The 17,734-nt window shown below is 38.2% G+C and overlaps 2 protein-coding genes across 4 annotated transcripts in view; both read right to left on the bottom strand.

The window, feature by feature from the left end:
- LOC6651497 (twitchin) overlaps window positions 1-11,406 on the bottom strand; it is a 47,906-nt gene extending 36,500 nt beyond the window's left edge. The window contains exons 1-14 of one of the 2 annotated variants that reach the window (XM_023180089.1): window positions 11,342-11,406; window positions 8,377-8,739; window positions 7,725-7,755; window positions 7,143-7,305; window positions 6,941-7,082; window positions 5,550-5,691; window positions 5,191-5,391; window positions 4,780-5,081; window positions 3,931-4,154; window positions 3,454-3,856; window positions 2,726-3,393; window positions 615-1,466; window positions 292-336; window positions 7-120 (exon numbers count right to left, since the gene is read on the bottom strand). In XM_023180089.1, coding sequence (XP_023035857.1) covers window positions 7-120; window positions 292-336; window positions 615-1,466; window positions 2,726-3,393; window positions 3,454-3,856; window positions 3,931-4,154; window positions 4,780-5,081; window positions 5,191-5,391; window positions 5,550-5,691; window positions 6,941-7,082; window positions 7,143-7,305; window positions 7,725-7,755; window positions 8,377-8,689 — 3,600 coding nt within the window. In that variant the 5' untranslated portion in view covers window positions 8,690-8,739; window positions 11,342-11,406. Of the gene's footprint in view, window positions 1-6; window positions 121-291; window positions 337-614; window positions 1,467-2,725; window positions 3,394-3,453; window positions 3,857-3,930; window positions 4,155-4,779; window positions 5,082-5,190; window positions 5,392-5,549; window positions 5,692-6,940; window positions 7,083-7,142; window positions 7,306-7,724; window positions 7,756-8,376; window positions 8,740-11,341 lie in introns of those variants that run through there. The other variant, XM_047013688.1, reaches the window with a different exon arrangement.
- A 2,637-nt stretch (window positions 11,407-14,043) lies between these two features.
- LOC6651496 (paired box protein Pax-6) overlaps window positions 14,044-17,734 on the bottom strand; it is a 20,963-nt gene continuing 17,272 nt past the window's right edge. For both annotated transcript variants that reach the window (XM_023180207.2, XM_047013683.1), the window contains 4 exons: window positions 15,954-16,127; window positions 15,615-15,884; window positions 14,723-15,104; window positions 14,044-14,663 (listed from right to left, as the gene is read on the bottom strand). In XM_023180207.2, the coding sequence (XP_023035975.1) occupies window positions 14,099-14,663; window positions 14,723-15,104; window positions 15,615-15,884; window positions 15,954-16,127 (1,391 nt within the window). In that variant the 3' untranslated portion in view covers window positions 14,044-14,098. The remainder of the gene's footprint in view (window positions 14,664-14,722; window positions 15,105-15,614; window positions 15,885-15,953; window positions 16,128-17,734) is intronic.

Here is a 17,734-nt window from a genome sequence, read left to right as displayed (position 1 = left end):
ACTTACTGCAAGTGATGATCTTCTTGAGGACACTTTGGTGTCTTCAACTGACAAGGATTCCTCGGATATTTTAACAACAGAACTGCGACGAGACTCCTCTTTGACAGACGAAATACTGGCCTGATGTAACACAGATGGACAAAAGGACAAGAAATGAACATTTAACATGTATACGAAGGAAATACGGAATTGAGTGGTGCTAAACTTTTGGGAATTCAGATTCCGGCAGATTCGCGCCTTCGCCAAGAAAACTTGCAATTAATAAATAAGTAGATTAGAGTCAGTATTTACCTTGCGATCGACTTTCTTGAGAGCAATCTGTTCTGTGACCTCTTTCTGTAGGTGAATAAGCGAATGTAATAAAAATTCAATTAAAATGTAGACCAATTGCAATGATAGTATGTAAGAAAAACTGAAACAACACATAAAATTAGAGTACTACGAACTATAGGGACTACACACATATATGTACAAGAATTAGGCAAGTTTTAGATTGGATTGTTTGGTGTCTGCATTGTATTGAATCGTATTGTTTCGATTTTCAAATCAATTCATTGTATCAATGATAAAAAAGCGCTTTATTTAAGCACTTTTAACATTATGTTTGACCTTACCTCTTCCGGAGTTTTCTCTTCTGGTAGAGGTTTGGGTTCTTCTACCGTTTTACCCTTGGTCTTAGGCACCTCATCTGTGGGTTTCTTCTTTGAAACCTTAGTTGACGCTTGCTCCTGCTTATCTTCTACTGGCTTTTCAGCCTTCTGTTTCTCGGCTGGACTCGTCTTAGGCTCCTCTTCTACGGGCTTTTTCTGTGTAAACTTTTTGGGTGTATCATCCGCCTTTTCCTTAGCTTCCTCTACAGGCTTATCTTCCTTCTGTTTATCGGTAGAGCTGGATTTTGGCGTATCTTTTGGCACATCATCGATAGCCTTCTTCTTTGAAACTTTAGTGGAAGCTGGCTGCTCCTTATTTTTAGATTCTTCTTGTGGATTATCTTTCTGTTTTATCTCCTCTTCTACGGCGTTCTTCTTTGAAACCTTTTTAGGCTCTTCTTCCTGTTTCTGTGTAGATTCTTGTGGCTTATCATCCTTTGGCTTTGGCTCATCTTCTAAGGATTTTTTCTTGGAAACCTTTTCAGGCTCTTCCTTCTGTTTCTTTGTAGCTTCTTGTGGCTTATCATCCTTTGGCTTTGACTCGTCTTCTAAGGCCTTCTTCTTTGATACCTTATTCGGCTCTTCATCCTGTTTCTGTGTAGCTTCTTCTTGCGGTTTTTCATCCGCTTGTTTCTGTTGTTGGGGTTTTGTTTTATCTGGCTTCTGTTGGGGTTCCTCTTCTTGGTCTACCACTATTTCTTGTGGCTCCTCCGAAGACTCCTGTTGTACATCTTCCTTGGATATCTTCTGATTAGCGGCCTCCACTTCTTTTTTCTGTTTCTGTTCTTCCAAAAGGTTTTGCTTCTCCTCTTCCTCCTTTTCGATGCATTTATTTCACAGTTGTATTCATGTTGGTGTTATGAACGTGTTCGTGTGTGTTTATATTTTTGTTATTAACAGGTTAATTTTATAGACATAGAAAAACAGTAAAATAAAATATTAATGTTAGCACACACATTAGACAAAACACAGTATGTGATCCGACCACTTAGTCGGTAAGCACTAGTTAATTAGATTGGGCACACAAAAATATTATATAAAGAATAGCGAGAATAAAATCAAAAGAAGTCCAGATAGCAGAGCTAGAAGAAGGCTTTCTTAGGAAAGACTACAAAAAATCAAAAAATTGGAGATTGATAAAGATAAGAAAAATATAGATAACAATAGAAATGCGTTGAGCTAAAAATCCAAGTCGAAATGTACAGTAATAGTTCGGGGGGTAAAAATAGAAGAAGATATAGAAGACAGTTGTCTGGATAAGAAACATATAGTCATAAACTCCCAAGCATTGAGTAAATGGCAAACCTCATTGATATTTGCGTGGCTGACAGGCTTTAGTTGCACCCCGAATATTGAGTCCTTGGACACCCTCGATTTAGAAGTGTCGATTGGAAACTGCGACGCTCTTCTCTGTTTTAACTTTGGTACCATGTATACGGTCACGCCCGACTGCTAATTAAAAATGATAATTTTAATAACCGGATGTGATTAATATTGTTCGAGTTGGGATCCGAGTTGAGTCTGATCAACCTTTGTCCGATTCACGTGTTCCACATGCATGTGTACCAATAATTTATTTAAAGTACTTCCGTCAATACATATGTATGTACAAGTAAATGATCTGTATTCTGATGAAGAAGATATTGGATAATGTTGGCAGCAGTAGTGAATGCTGATTTCAACTATTACCGAAAATGATAAAAACTCGCAAACTTAAAAACCAATGGGAAAATTCGGATCAGGGGTTATTTACTAACCGTTGCCTGCATCGCTTGCGAGGTAGAAGTCCTTTCTTCTTGTACACTCATCTCACTACGATGCGATTCTTGCTTTGCCATGCTAACACGACGTTTCACTTGCTGGACCTGCTGTACCTGTTCGATTTTTTCACTTTTCTCCAACTTAATGGACGACTTTTGTTCCTGAATAGCTACATGTTCTTCGACTTGCACTACAACCTGCTGCTGTTGCAGTTTCACTTGTTGATTTACTGTCTGAACTTCTAGGGTCTGCTTCTGCTTCTGCTCCTCTTCGCGTAATTGCTTAACCTCTTCCTTTTGCTTACTCTCAATTACCTTTTGTTTCTTTTCGGCCTCGCTCTTCTCCTGCTCCTTTTCCTTTTCGTCCTTCTTTTTGTCTTTTTTCTCTACAGTTATCTTACACGTCGACTCGTCCTTGCCAACTTCGTTTGTGGCAATGACCTTGTAGTTGGAAGTGTGTTCGGATTTGGCGCTGCTGAATGTCAGACGAGCTGTCGTTCCATCAAATGTGGTGGTTATGTCTTTGGTCTCGCGGATCAGTGTGCTGCCCTTGTACCACTCAATCTTACACTTGCGATCGGACTGCTTCAGACTGATCAATAGCTCGAAGGTCTTGGACTCCGTTACCTTTTGGTCGACCAACTTGCGTGAGATTTCGGGCTTCGTAGGTTTGCGCTCTTCCTCGGGAATGTCAACTAAGTGGACAACCTGAGAGACGGCCTCGCCCTTTTCATTCTTAGCAACTAGCTTATAGGCGCCCTTGTCGCTATCCTCCACTTCGTTGATCTCCAGTTTCACGGCGAATTCACCTTCCTTCGTTTGCTCGACGAGATAGACATGGCGCTTGCTCTCTGTAACAGTGTTCGACTCCTTGTACCATGTGCACTTGGGCTCAAATTTAGATGCGACCGTGCATTCAATGACCACGGTACGCTTTTTGATGATCTTGATAATCTTTGGCTTGTCCTTAATAACAGGAACAACTGAAAGTAAGACGTAATGGAATTATTGACGATACTGCCATTTTATCCAACCATACTTACTCTCTATGTTAAGAGTCAGGTTTGCGTTTAGCTCGCCCAAAGTGTTCTTTATGTTGCACTTGTAAAGTCCGGAGTCTTCCAGTTGGGGGTCGATCAATTCTAGTTTGATATAGTACTGGTCGCCACGCTGCTCCATGGACATTTTAAGTTTGTGGCTCTCCTTGATAACCTCGCCGTTTCGGAACCAAACAATGTCTGGTTTGGGATCTGCTTTTACCTTGCATTCCATGATTACGAGCTTTCCATTATTCTCGGAAACAATGCGAGGTTTTTCAATGAACGTTGGACCTTCGCCCTCCGGCTCAGGCTCGGCTTCAATGTTCAAATTGAGATTGGCATTTGATTCGCCATATTCATTTTTGACGTTACATCTGTAAGTTCCACCATCGGTGGCGCCGGGATCCTGATGAAAAAAATGAAAAGAGGATTTTTTAAGGATCACTCGAAAAAACTCTCAAAACCTGTGTGTGACTTTACCTTTATTTCCAGCGTCAATTCGTATGTGTCTTCGGCAATGACAGCCGTGTTTATTTTAATCTTTTTGCTCTTCTCGACCACATCTTGACCCCTGTACCAGGTAACTGTGGGTTCAGGTTTGGCCTTGCATTTGCACTTCATAGTTATCAAAGTGCCTGATTCGTTCGGTATGATCCGCGGCTTCTCGATGAATGACGGCGCAAATCCGTTTGCATCACTGGCACCTGTATCGAAAATGTTAGAAGACAATTTAGTTGCCCCAAACAAGGTCTAAGGGTCTACAGGGTAATGTATTCTGTTAGTAGCATTTGATCATCATACAGCCAAAGGCACCAAAGGAAATGCACAATTTTTCCAGTATTGGATTTGTATTATTTCATTAGGCGCGTTCTCCCCGGTGATCGGGATGGGGATGGGGATGGGAATAAATTGGGAATTTTTACTGTGCATTATAAAGAAGTGAATTGGAAAAAGCAAAAATGTGGAAATTAAAATACATCCACTTATCGTAAAACTGGGTGGTAGGTATGTATCTTTGAGTTACAAATGAATGTTGATAAGCGTGTCTGTTTTTTGGCGATTTTTTACATGCTTTGCTAATCATTACACATAGTCTCGTCTTGATTGTTGTCTATTATTCTAAGCTAAAATCCGTTTTGTACATATATATATATAGATATATGTATATATACATATAGAGTATGTATAATTAAATATATAATATAGGATAGTAAATATATTTTAATCTGTTGACAGGCACACAGGCTACGGTTGAGTTGGATTTCTGGTGTTTTCTGGCACATTCGTGTTAATGTTATTGGTATGTAGTAGTATGGAGATTTGCAATACCTTGGAAATTTAGTGCTATATTTGCATTGCTTTCGCCATACATGTTGATGGCGTTGCAGCGGTAATTGCCGCCATCCTCTTTAGTTGGATTCTGGATCTCCAGTGTGAGCACATAACTGTCTTTGGTTATGGCCTTTCGCGTCATTTTGGTTCTTTGACTATCGACGATTTGCTTATCTGAGCAATACCAGGTTATATCCGGCACTGGATGTGCCTCCAGTTGGCACTCCATGATCAGTATGTCCTCTTCTTGACGGATCGTCGGTTTTTTCGGAAATCTTGGCGACTTGCCATCTGGTATTCTGCATAAATTGAAGCCATTTCGTTATTAGTTATTGCATATCTGACATTGATCGAGCAAGTGTGGAGCCACCTGTGAAGTATGTATGTACAATATTCAATTTTCCTTACTTTTTCGAGCCACTTTCGAAATTCAAATTTATCGTTGCCACGCCCGAGCCGTGCTTATTTTTCGCTTGCGCGCGATACTCGCCCTGGTCACTAGAAACAACACTACTGATCTCCAATCGTGCCATATGATAAAGCTTTTGATCCATTGTCAGTGACATTTTGTAACGTTTGCCCTCACTCAGTACTGTCTCGCCATGGGACCTTTTTGACATGGAGACGAAGATGGAGAAATACAAATACATTTATGTACATTGGGTCGTCGGGTCGTTTCTCAGATAATTGATTATTCATTCACAACCATCTTGGATAATTTCAATTTTGTGGGTTGGTTTATTTTAATTTTTTTTTTTTTTGCGTACCATGTGACAGTTGGTGTGGGATCACCCACGCATCTGCATTCAAACGTTACGTTTCCGCCATCTTCGCTTTGCCGTATAACGGGACGTTCGGTGAACGTTGGCTTAATTCCATCCGAGGAATCCGGAACGGGAGCCTCGTCGCCTATGAAGTTGAAGTATCCAAGTTACACAATTTACAATGTTTAAATTACGGTTACAATATTTAGAGCGCACAACATGGAAGGCCATTGTGTATGTACATAGGTCATACAGCCAGGCCAGGCGGTAACAAATACATACATATATTGCTTAATTATCGCCTAAGCTTAGTGCAAATAGAAAACTGACGAGTCCAAGGCCCAAGGCTGATCCTGCACCTAACACTATATTCACTATAGCTTAGGTTAAATGGGTTATGTGGACAAACAAGACAAAACATATTAAAGCGAAACTGCAGTCGAATGGTTTCCATTCCGGGAGTAGAAAACTGTTATTGTTGTTGTTGTCGTATCCTGTCGTCTTGTCCTACGTCGTGTCGTGTCGGGTGGTGTTCGTTGCGACTCTGGTATAATATTGATATGCAGTGCAAGCGCAGAAAGCTAGCTAACATTGAAGTCCGCTTTGATTGATTTGAAGAGCTTAATTAAATCCATACATTATACATTACTTTAATGTAATATGTAATATGTATGTATGGAAGTATGTATGTATGTATGTTTCCATGTATGTATTATGCATTTTATTAGTACACACGTATACCGCGTCGTCAATTACATTTGGAAGCCACAAACAAACACTCGGCAGAATATCTATTATTAGGTTTATTAATGTATTGGGGATGCAGTTTGCTAATATCGATTTACAAATAAAAAGAACAAAAAAAATAAAATAATAGTAATAGACCAATTGGGAGATATTATCGAAATGGAAGCAAAAAGAAGATGAGTTACATTTCATTTACAACGAAAATATTGGCTAATTTTGAATATATTTTGACTACATCTAATAAAAAGTTATTCGAAAAGCAATTCGTTTTATCTCAAAAACGGGATGATTTTCAGATTGTTCGAAGAAATTAATTTTTGTAGCCTAAACTTCTAACTTCTCTACAACAGTGAGAATCCTTTTTATCTTCTTTCTGATATTGTTTGAACAATCAATACACCCACAATTTAAGGGCCACTTTATGAACGAACGCGAAAACGTATTAGAAACATTAATTAATTTTTTTAAAAAGATTAAAATTGGAGTAACATAAGGAAATCTGATTTCATGTTCAATATTTAACTATTCTGCATCCTTAATACGTACAAAAAACTTTTTCCCCATTGAAATTAAGTCATAAAAGTTGATAAGTTGACCAATATTTCTTCATCGACATAAATTATCATTTAATTGCCATGAGCACTTACTGTCAAAATTTAGGCTTATCGTTGCATTGCTTTCGCCCAGCTCGTTCTTTGCATTCACTTTGTATTTGCCAGCATCCTCAACTGTGACATTTTGAATTTCCAGTGTTGCAAAATATGAGTGGGCATCCTTGTCAATGGTTAGCTGCAGAACGAGAGAGTGGGAGAGCTGTGCTGAAAGCATTTCACTAATATGCTAACTCACCTTGTGTCGTGGCGATTTCTGAACGGGAGTTCCGTTATGAAACCAAGTTATATTGGGAAGGGGATCTGCATTAACGCGACACTCAAATAAGAGTCGCTTTCCATCTTCTTCTTGTCGTATGGCGGGTTTTTTCGCGAATGTCGGCGCGAAACCGTCGATTTGCCTGCGAACATAAAAATCAATTTAGTTTCAAATCTTTTTAATAAGAAGACAAGAAACAATACAATAAGTGCAAAGCAGAATAACAAAAGTTAAATTTATGAAAATGGGAAGAACCTATACAAACAGGAGAACTTTTAAGTGCATATATGTACATATGTATGCAATTTATGTAGTTGCATTTCTATCGAAATTTTCTGTAAAAATAAATGAATGCGATCTCAAACACAATACATACATATATGTACATATGTATTCAAATTAACCATTTACAACAAAGGTTTAACAATTCATACAAAATGTCATCAATAATTTTTCCCACATACAGCCTTTTTAATTAACTGGAGTTCCATCTGAGGTTTCAGAGACACACAAGACATTCAACATGTATGTAGCTACAATTACACCTTTTTTTTTACTCACCTTGGGCTTTCTACTATGGAAAACTTTCCCACTTATTTGAGAACATCATTAACCCCAATTCATTTAAATTTCAAAAAAGAAGAAGAAAAATTAAGAGTTAAGAATTTGACCATGCAAAAATCCTTTAAACTAAATCTAATAAAGGTTAACAGCCCCAGCTACTATTCTCACAAGGGTTTCTATTCGCCATCAGAAAGTTAATACAATACAGAACTCTACTAACAGGATGAATATCAAGGAAGTGTTAAAAATCTAACAAAAGCATCAGTTAGAGGCGAAAATGCTAAAGTAAATATTGCTTACTTTTCTTTGGGTTCGTCAGCAGCTAAATTTATATATAAAACAGAGAAACGAAATAATTTAATGATGATAATAAAATAAAATTCATTAAAGGCAAGTCGGCAGCCGACTTAAGGATATCCCTTACTATACAGTATGCAAATGTATAGATAAACCAACTTTTCGTTACATTCCTCAAAGGCATTTGAATTTAAATGAAGAGAAATTTGAAAGAAAAACTATTTATGTGTATGGTAACGGTAATGATTCAAAACATCAGACGAATTTGAATACAAACTTTAATATTTACATACATGTTCAATAAATTTCAAATTAGGTTTAAAACCAATAGTAGGTAATAAACAATACTCACGTGTGAAATTTAAATTAATTGATGCAGATACTTCGCCGGATTTGTTCTTGGCCTTGACCTTGTAAAGGCCAGCATCTGTTTCTACTACATCATCGAGTTCTAATACTACCGTAAACTTATTATCTCCAATGGGCTGGATCTTGAACTTTGTTCGACCATCCTCTGTCAATTGATTATCGCTGCGAAACCATTCAATGTCCGGCTTGGGCGATGACAATAGTTGGCACTCAAATATGAGGCGATTGCCGTCATCCTCCTGATGCAGTTGCGGCTTCTTAACAAAGCTGGGAGCGAAATCTTCAGCCACCCCCATGCTGAGGGTTCTCGTTTTGCTTCGTCTTCAACGGTTCTGGCTCTTAGGCTCTGTAATTGAAAACGATTACATTACAAATTTGAATTATTCAATAAGCAGTGAGCATCATAAGCAGACGGACATTCTGATGATTTACTACAAAATTCTACAAAATCAAGTGATGTTCACGCGACATCAATGTGAGTTGACATCAAAGAAAAAACTTATGTGAATATGCAAAAATCAGTTACAATTACATAAAATTGGTTCCTAATTTGTTTCCCAGGGCTAGATGAGATACGTTTCAAGGTTAAGATAAAAATATTGGCATTTATCAAAATTTAGAATAGTTTTCATGAAAGTACTCCGAAATGATAAATAAATAATAATAATATAATAGAAAAAAGTTCACTTATCCATGGACTACTGTTGTGTTTCTATATCCTTTTAATGTAGTTTTAAATTGAGTTCTTTTATGTTTTATTTATTCCCTAATCCTGTGTGATGGGATTAGCCAATGCCAACCACTTTTTCATTTCCGGAGCTTCTTATATGCCATTTGGTGATTATCAATAACATCAGCTGACTATATCATATACATATATTCATATGCTACTTATATGTATGTAGCTGTCATATAAACATTTCATAAATTTGTGCGCTATTTATGGAACACTATTCGGGTGTGAATTATCAAACCTTTATTTCTTATAGATTTGGCCATTTGCCAAAAAGAATAGTAAAGTGCATTTGATTACTTTCACTCGAAGGTCTTTATTCATTCATTCATAGGATGACATGGGACAGATGGTTTTAAATAATAAGTCAAGTCAAAGTATAGCCAATGGTTTATTAATTTTGTTTTTGATATTGATATCTTTCTGACTTGTAAACTGACTGATATATATTTACATATATCAATTCTTTTGTATCTTTATCTTTTGTATAGTATCTTTAAGTTGAGGGGTAAATTCTCACGAAAAGCTATACGAATTAAAGACATAAATTTGTTATATAATTATATTAATTCTGAATTCAACGAGGAGCAGGTGCTAGATTAGTGAAGACTGCAAAGATGTTCTCATTGATCTCCTCAAATCCATCGGTAGACCATCCATTGGGGTGTATCAATCAATAATGATTATCCATTTGTCTATATGTACAAATGTATATATATTTGGATATATGTATATATTCAGTGCATATCGGCAGAGGTGTTTGTGCAGCCTTCGACTTTGGGGCTGTGGGTCTCAAGATTGCGCACGCCTCACCAATTTTTTGGAAAATGGAAATTTGATCGCCGCCTCTCTTTCGGGACTAATGATTTCAATGGAAAATATTTTAGCGTAGAAAACCAAAACGAAAGATTCAAATGTGTTGCACGTTTATTTTTAGTCGTTCGTAGTCACCGTTTCTGTGTTTGTGTTTGTGTATCTTCTACACATTAATGTGTATGTATATACACACACCCATGCAAACACTCGTGTATATACATATATTGTATATTATAGCTACATATATATATATACATATATGTGTGTATATTTTGAGTGTATTTATGCTTTTTCCATTTGATTTTTCTAGACGAAAATATTTATGTATCCACGGGTTGGTAGACATTGAGTGGTATAGTTTTGGCGATTGAATCATAGATATTTAAATATAACATAAAAAAAACAAAAAAACAAAAATAATATATTACGAAAGGTATGCAGAAAGATGCAGGAACCGAAAGGTATGCAAGCGATTCGAATAATACATTCACAAAAATTGGTCTGCACATTCTTCGAAGTCGGTATGGCAATAGATTTAATTCGATTCGATTTGGTTCGGGTTCGCAAATTGTCGAAATTATTTTTTCATGGCCATCCGTGATCGGTCGACGGGGCGAGGGTGGCGATTGGGGTTGGGGGCGGGACTTAGGAAGACGGTCGGGCCAGGGACAGAGCCAAGGTACTGATAAAGGAGGGGCAAGTACTTATGTACACATTTACTAATTCTTATTTATCATCACTTTTGTCGGTACGTGGGACTCTTAATTTGAATGCCCCAATTCTATTTTTATGCCCGACAACACCGTTACACAATTCCACGAATAGACACAGCCATTTTGCTTATATGTACATATATATATTTTAGAATGTAGATATAGATTGGAATTCACGAACACAGGCACATAAAACTTATATGAATATACATCGGTATATATCTATGTATGTATATATGCATGTATCTGTGTACATATGCACCATTTATTATTACACACATCTGTATATGTAAATCACATATGTATATGTATCTATGTATATATGTATATTGCTTATTAATTCTCATTCTATAATGGAGAGCCAACAGGTATATATTTTTAATTATATCAGGACATGTGTGGATAATGGCATTAACTTTCACTTTTCAATATCTTTTTGATGTATTTGCGTTCAATTATGCAGATATGTGTATATGTATGTATATACATATATATTCATGATTCCCACCCGATTTGTAACGACGCGCACAGTCACTATGTTTGCATTGAACTTCAAATATTCAAAGTATTTATCCACCGGGCAATTATTTAATGAACTTTCGAAAGTATATAAGAATAATTACTTATATATTCATACGTATATGTGTATATGTAGGTATATACTTATATATTCGGTCGATACGTACAACTAGACTATAGACAACACGGGGCGAGCGCAACACGAAAAATATCCTTCTGGGGCACGAAGCGAACTCCACGAGCGTTAGTCTATTACTGTCAGTTGTGCTCTCGATCTGCACCAGATCAGCATTCGCTATGAGCTTCCGCACCGGCACCAAGAGCCACTAGCCCCTGGCGCAGGCGCTAGACGACGCATACCCACACACACACACACACACACACACACACACACAGACACACACACACTCACACAAACACACACTCAAGATCCAAATATGTGTACTAGATAAAATCAAAAAATTTTCGAGGGTCGCTTAAAAGACTCTCCAAAGAAAAGGTGAAGAAGTACACGAAAGGAAAGGATAACTAGACAACATTTTTTCTTTCCCTTTGTCCCCCTCCTTTTTCAGTTTTAATTAAATATTTTGGAATAAAGAAACAAATAATGTAAAACACTTATACATGAACGCTGTTTCAATTCAGGGGAAATATAATCCTTATTGACTCCCTGGATCTGATTAATAATCCAAAATAACCCCCTTACAATTACAGCCAGCCACCTCCCCGCATCGTCGCTTCCATTCAATGTAAGTCAATTTGCTTATCAAACAAGAGCAAAAACATGCCTCCAATTCAATTTTGTTGGTAGTAAGAGCCCTTGTTTAAGTCAAGTAGAGCAAACAGTTTAATGAAGTTGTTTTCGAGCCAGTGGCGGTCCTAGCAAAGGGGGTCAGAGTCTACCTCAATCGGAGAACCCCTCCGCCATTGTCTCTGACAGCGTATTGGACCGGGTCATAAGTATGCATCTTAGCTGTGGAAAACATTTCAAAATCAACAATATTACAAAGTGGTTGCTAAGAGAGCGTCATTGAGAGTCTGTGCGTTCGCTTTGCGGGGTAAATCACCTCCGAATCTAAATGAAATTGCCTTCCGTGTGCCACCCTTAAATGCGATGAGTTGCATAGAGCAGAGCAAGCAAAATGCGAGAACAATGGGCAATGGATGGCTTTCCCCATTCCCACATCCGATCAACATGGATCTGGATTTGATATATGTATATGTATACTACTATATATATTATAATATGACGAACATTCTTGGCTTGCGCGCACTGCAAGATACGATTGTGCAAGCAAACTCTATGGACGACGACGGCGACGAACAGAAATAGCATTTCGGTAATGTCATAAATAAAGAACAAGTGTTTCTATAAATAAATTCATTTCTATTCTAAATTCTGTATCTAAAACCACTCGATGACTGGGCGATGATGGGCCAAATGGTCAGCATTTATTCTGAGACTCTGAATGCCAAAACATTAGATGAACGAAAGAAAAATAAACAAAAACAAATCGATGCATATTTATTTGATTAGAAATAAACCCATGTAAGCCATAGATGATTAAATTGCTGAAAGTGAAGACTCCGATCTGAACTGATTGTTGGCATAGCCGAAACTATCCAATATTTCTTTTCTATACCGATTATTATTCTCCGAAAATTTCAAAAACTTTTGGTATGTCTTATGAGACACATGACTTTTTCAAAACGGCAACTGATTGGTAAAAGTTGTTCTGGCCGGTTTTTGTTTATCGAATTGGAAATGGAAATATTTGTGAGGTGACGAATCTAGTGAACACATTCATTGCGCCAAATTTGAAAGAAAGAGACCAACTTGTTCAACGGTTCTAAAAGGGAAAGTTATTGCAAAACGATTAATTATACAATTCTTTTCAGGTTCTCACAAAAATTTAAAGCTGTTCGACAATATATGTATTTGTAGATACACATGTCCATTGTACATATGTTGAATTTCTGTCTTTAAAGATGTAATAAATTCAAAACACCTGTCGCTCGGGTGAATACTAGGTACTTTATGGCTAAATAGCTGCATCTATTGAATTGTACAATACACCACAATTCAATTTCATTACACAAATTGCTCAAAACTGTGGGATTGGTAAATGTACATTATTATTTGCCCTTTGCTTTACTTTTAGACTATGCTATAGATATATATTTTATATTTTTTAACATTTCACATTTTAAAAAATGTTTCTGGCAAAGTGACAAAAAGAATCATACAGAAATTTTAGTGTTAAAATAAAACTAAAGCACTTCTTAAACTAGTAATTAATTATTTAACATATTAAAGAAGCTTAGTTGGATTTCGTCGAGATAATTCTCCGTGACTCGGAAATTTTAGTCATTTTATATCACCTCCTATAGAAAGCATAGGTCGAAAATATAGCTATAGACCGACAGCATTGTTGTACTTAAATCGAGTGTCAAAGAATTACATACTTTGATTATTATGTAAAGTTGTCAAATGAAAATTGCATGGTATTCGGATTCACTTTGAGTCTTTTATGCACGGAAGCTCGGCTCTTTAGTTTGTAATGATCAATATCATTTTAACTCCGCTGAAATCTTAACTCAACCACATAGGTGTTTTGTTAAAAAAAACTCTCCCACATTTAAAGAAACCCAGAGAAACAAGCCACATACATTGGTATTTTGCCATCTCTTCGTGAAAATTATTTTATTTAATCACACCAAGTACTCTTAACTATAGGTTGGAATCCTTAGACGGAACTATAGATACATTCATATGCTTTTTACTACAACCTTCGGGTTGGTTTCTATGCTTTCTTTCATTATTTATTTAGAGATATGTAAATTCGATTTTTTGTTTTGTTAAATATTATTATAATAATTATTTTATTTCTCTTTAATTTATATTGTGTTACCCATTTTTGTGCCTAGACCCATGGTGAGTAGAAGCAGGACGCAAAGAACTGCTGTTTCCCGCTTGCTCCATGAGGGTTTGGTCCGCCAGAGGGCGGCACATTGTTGGCAGCTGCTGCATAGTTGTAACTCATGTGCGCATATGAGGGTACAGCAGGAGAAATAGCCTCGGAGCCAAATCCAGAGCTCACTCCCAACTGATGTGGGCTTCCAGAAGACCGTGGATCCATCATATGATGGGCGGCGGAGACGGATGAGACAGCGGAGGGGTTAATAGAACCAGCACCAGCCGCACCTGCTGCTCCACTGGGCGGCAACGGTGGCGGCGGTAATCCATATGCGGAAAGTACATCATATCCAGATCCATTGTTGGCTCCCGTTCCCGAATGTGAGTTGCCAATCTCAGGGGGGCCATCGCCTCCCCCGACTATGTGGTGTGGACCGATAGGGGGCGGCCTGAGCGTCATGTGGCAAGGATACAGCGATGGCGGCGTCAGGTCGCGCTGCTGCGATGCGGGAGAAGGAGGTGCTAGCGGACCCACTGCCGAATGATTGAAGCTTGGAATGGATGTAACAGATCTGCAAAAGGGTAAAGTATGTTATCGAATCCTTGGATGTGTTCGCCAAGTGCCACTTACCCGTAGCTCTCGCTCATCGACATGGCTGTGTGGTGCATGTTCGAGTACATGGCGCTCATTGAACTGCTGAAACCTCCACTGTTGAAATTAAGACGTGGCGAGATGGCAGGCACGAGCGTGTGGGAGTGGCCAAGGTTATGGTGCTGATGATGATGATGTGGGTGGGAATGATGTTGGCTAGATAAGCCTAATCCTGGAGAGTCCGAGTTGCTGCCATCGTGCCCTTCACTGGATCGCAGCTCTCCACCTCCGCCAGCAGATCCGGATCGCATGTGCGATGTGGCTGTAGATGAGGATGGTGTGCCCAAGTGATGGCCATCAGTTGACTCAATTCCAACTCCAACAGCACTGCCTGGTGGTGAGGCCAACCCATTTATTGCACCTGTGATAAAAACCAATGTTTCTTTTATATAGTATTCAAAAAATGACGTTACATAATCCTAGCATTTAAATCAACTCGTTAATCTAAGCCGTTTGTTTTGAAGTTGTCTATTTAGAATAATTCACTTATGTTTTTCTTTTGAGTTAAGAACCCTTTTCTGCAGAGATTTGAAACTGCATCTAATTTCAAAATTACAAAATTTTAAATACTTTGAGTGAGGAGTTACTTGCGCCTTGAATGCATTGATTAGCTACTTTCACTTTATCAAGCAAAGGAGACGCTTATATTGAATATATGACATATGCAACTACATGACTTCTTACCCATATTTGGACCTGTGAGTCTACATTAGTCCAGTAGTCTACATAAGAATTAAAAACATGACTTTCTTCCTCAATTTTTGTAACTAGCTTCTCATTGAATGACTAAGCTTCTATCTTTAATCTTTAAAACTCGGGCGTTAATAGTCGTTGTCTATGCAACGGTAAATAAGTAATTTATTAGACTTACTGCCAGAGGAGCCGGGGCCGACAAGCAACGAAGTGCAAGCACCCAAACTATTTGGACTATCCGTCAACGAGGCTGTAGCTGATGTCGATGACGATGTTCCACTGGCCCCCGTCGAGTTCGGGGTCCTTCGCTGATTGCGGAGTTTCTCTTCGCGGCGCCACTTTGCCCGTCGATTGGAAAACCAAACCTGAATCCTAGCCTCAGGCAGACCAATTTTTCCAGCCAAACGCTCGCGTGCGAAAACATCTGGATAGTGTGTCCTTTCAAACTCTGTAAATTTTCAATTCGAATGGCAATTTTGTAGTTCCATTGATGGCAGTTATGACATCATTCACTTACCCTTTTCCAGACTGTCGATCTGCTCATTTGTGAACGATGTCCGATTCCGTTGCAATTTCCTCTTAAGTATTAAGCGAGCCTGATCGTCTTCGCTGTTCCCAATATTGGAGACACCCCCGTTGGAGTTCTCGCCCTCGCCGGATCCCGTCTCATCCGACTGATGTCCGTCGAGTTCTGCAAGAAGATTATGACGAATGGGGTCAGTTTTCCATGAATGCCACTTGATACCTTTATTTCGGAGGTAGTTTAGCAAAAAACTGGCAAAACAAAGAACCTGAAACAGTACTCCTCTACACGCTGCAGCTTGACTTAAATTACCACACTCTTCTTGCCCCTGGCTCCAGCCAGCAAACCAACCAACCAAGCAGGCCGAAATATTATACACTCCCTACATTCCCTACTCCTCCCTAATTGACTGGCATACGTGTACGTTTAGGCTCGGTGTTCTGAACGTGAACCGAATGTCAACCTCAAGCCAAAAAGGATTTCGGCAATCTTTCTCTTAAAGTTCGGCTTCAACCCAATCTGTCTGACTTCTGTCTAAATATTTAAAACGACTAAAGGCGTCGTTGGATTCACATAGACGTTGGCTTGCAGTCGTTCCATTTGCAACATAGCAATCGCCATGTAATACCTCCATAACGTATATCTCTGTATATATATATATATATGTGTGCAAGTGTGTTTGTGTGTATCTATGTAGATTTGTATGTAGCACCATAACGCGCATTCAAGCGTAAAGTTGTGATAACCGAAGCTGCTTTAGGATTGCCAGGGGGATGTGCGATGCGATGTATACATACATGAGGATATGTATGTACGTGTGTTTGTTTGCACTCACTTGTATTGTCAAACATAGATACATACATACATTCTATTTAATTTCAATTGCTAAAAAAGTATAAACTTTTTCAAATGCAATAGTAGACGATCCTCTTTTAACACAGAATTCATTGATGAGATTCTTTTGGAACTTAAAATACTTTCTCCCAAGAGCCGCAATAAGCATTGCAATAAGAATTTCATTTTATCTTTCAGCGAGTTGCTAGTAGGGGTTAAGGAAAAATAAAGGTTTTTATACCCTTGCAAAAAGGGTATATTAATTTTGGTCAGAAGTGTGAAACGCATAGAAGGAAGCATTTTCGACCATATAAAGTATATATATTCTTGATCAGCACGACGAGACGAGTTCAAATAGCCATGTCCGTCCGTCCGTCCGTCCGTCTGGATCAACGCAAACTCCTCCTAGACCGTTGGAGCTACAGAGCTGAAATTTTGCACGTAGGCTTGTATATACTGCAGGCGTTGTAAATCTCGGATTCAGCCGGATCGGATCACTATATCATATAGCTTCCATACAAATGGCAAAGTCACGAACAGTGACTTTTCTTAATAACTTCGTTATTTTCTGAGCTATTATCATGAAATTTAATATTGGGGAGTTAATTACACATATAAACGACTATGCCAAATTTGATCAAGATCGGGTGACTATATCATATAGCTCCCATAGGAACGATCTTTCGAAAACAGTGACTTTTGTTACCAACTTCGTTACTTTTGACGTGATTGCTTTCAAATTAAACATTTGTTAGTTTAATATATCTGTTAATGACTGTTAATGCCGAATTTGATAAAAATCGGGTTCCTATATCATATAGCTCCCATAGGAACGATCGGTGGAAAACAGTGACTTTGATCAATATCTTACAATTAGTTTTTTCCCATGCTAAGATTGTTGGCCGTTCTTTCGCAAACATTAGCTTTTTTAGCTTGAACGT

Source organism: Drosophila willistoni, chromosome 3R (assembly GCF_018902025.1).
Source record: "Drosophila willistoni isolate 14030-0811.24 chromosome 3R, UCI_dwil_1.1, whole genome shotgun sequence".
Classification (NCBI taxonomy): domain Eukaryota; kingdom Metazoa; phylum Arthropoda; class Insecta; order Diptera; family Drosophilidae; genus Drosophila; species Drosophila willistoni.
This window is presented reverse-complemented; position numbering and strand designations above follow the sequence as displayed.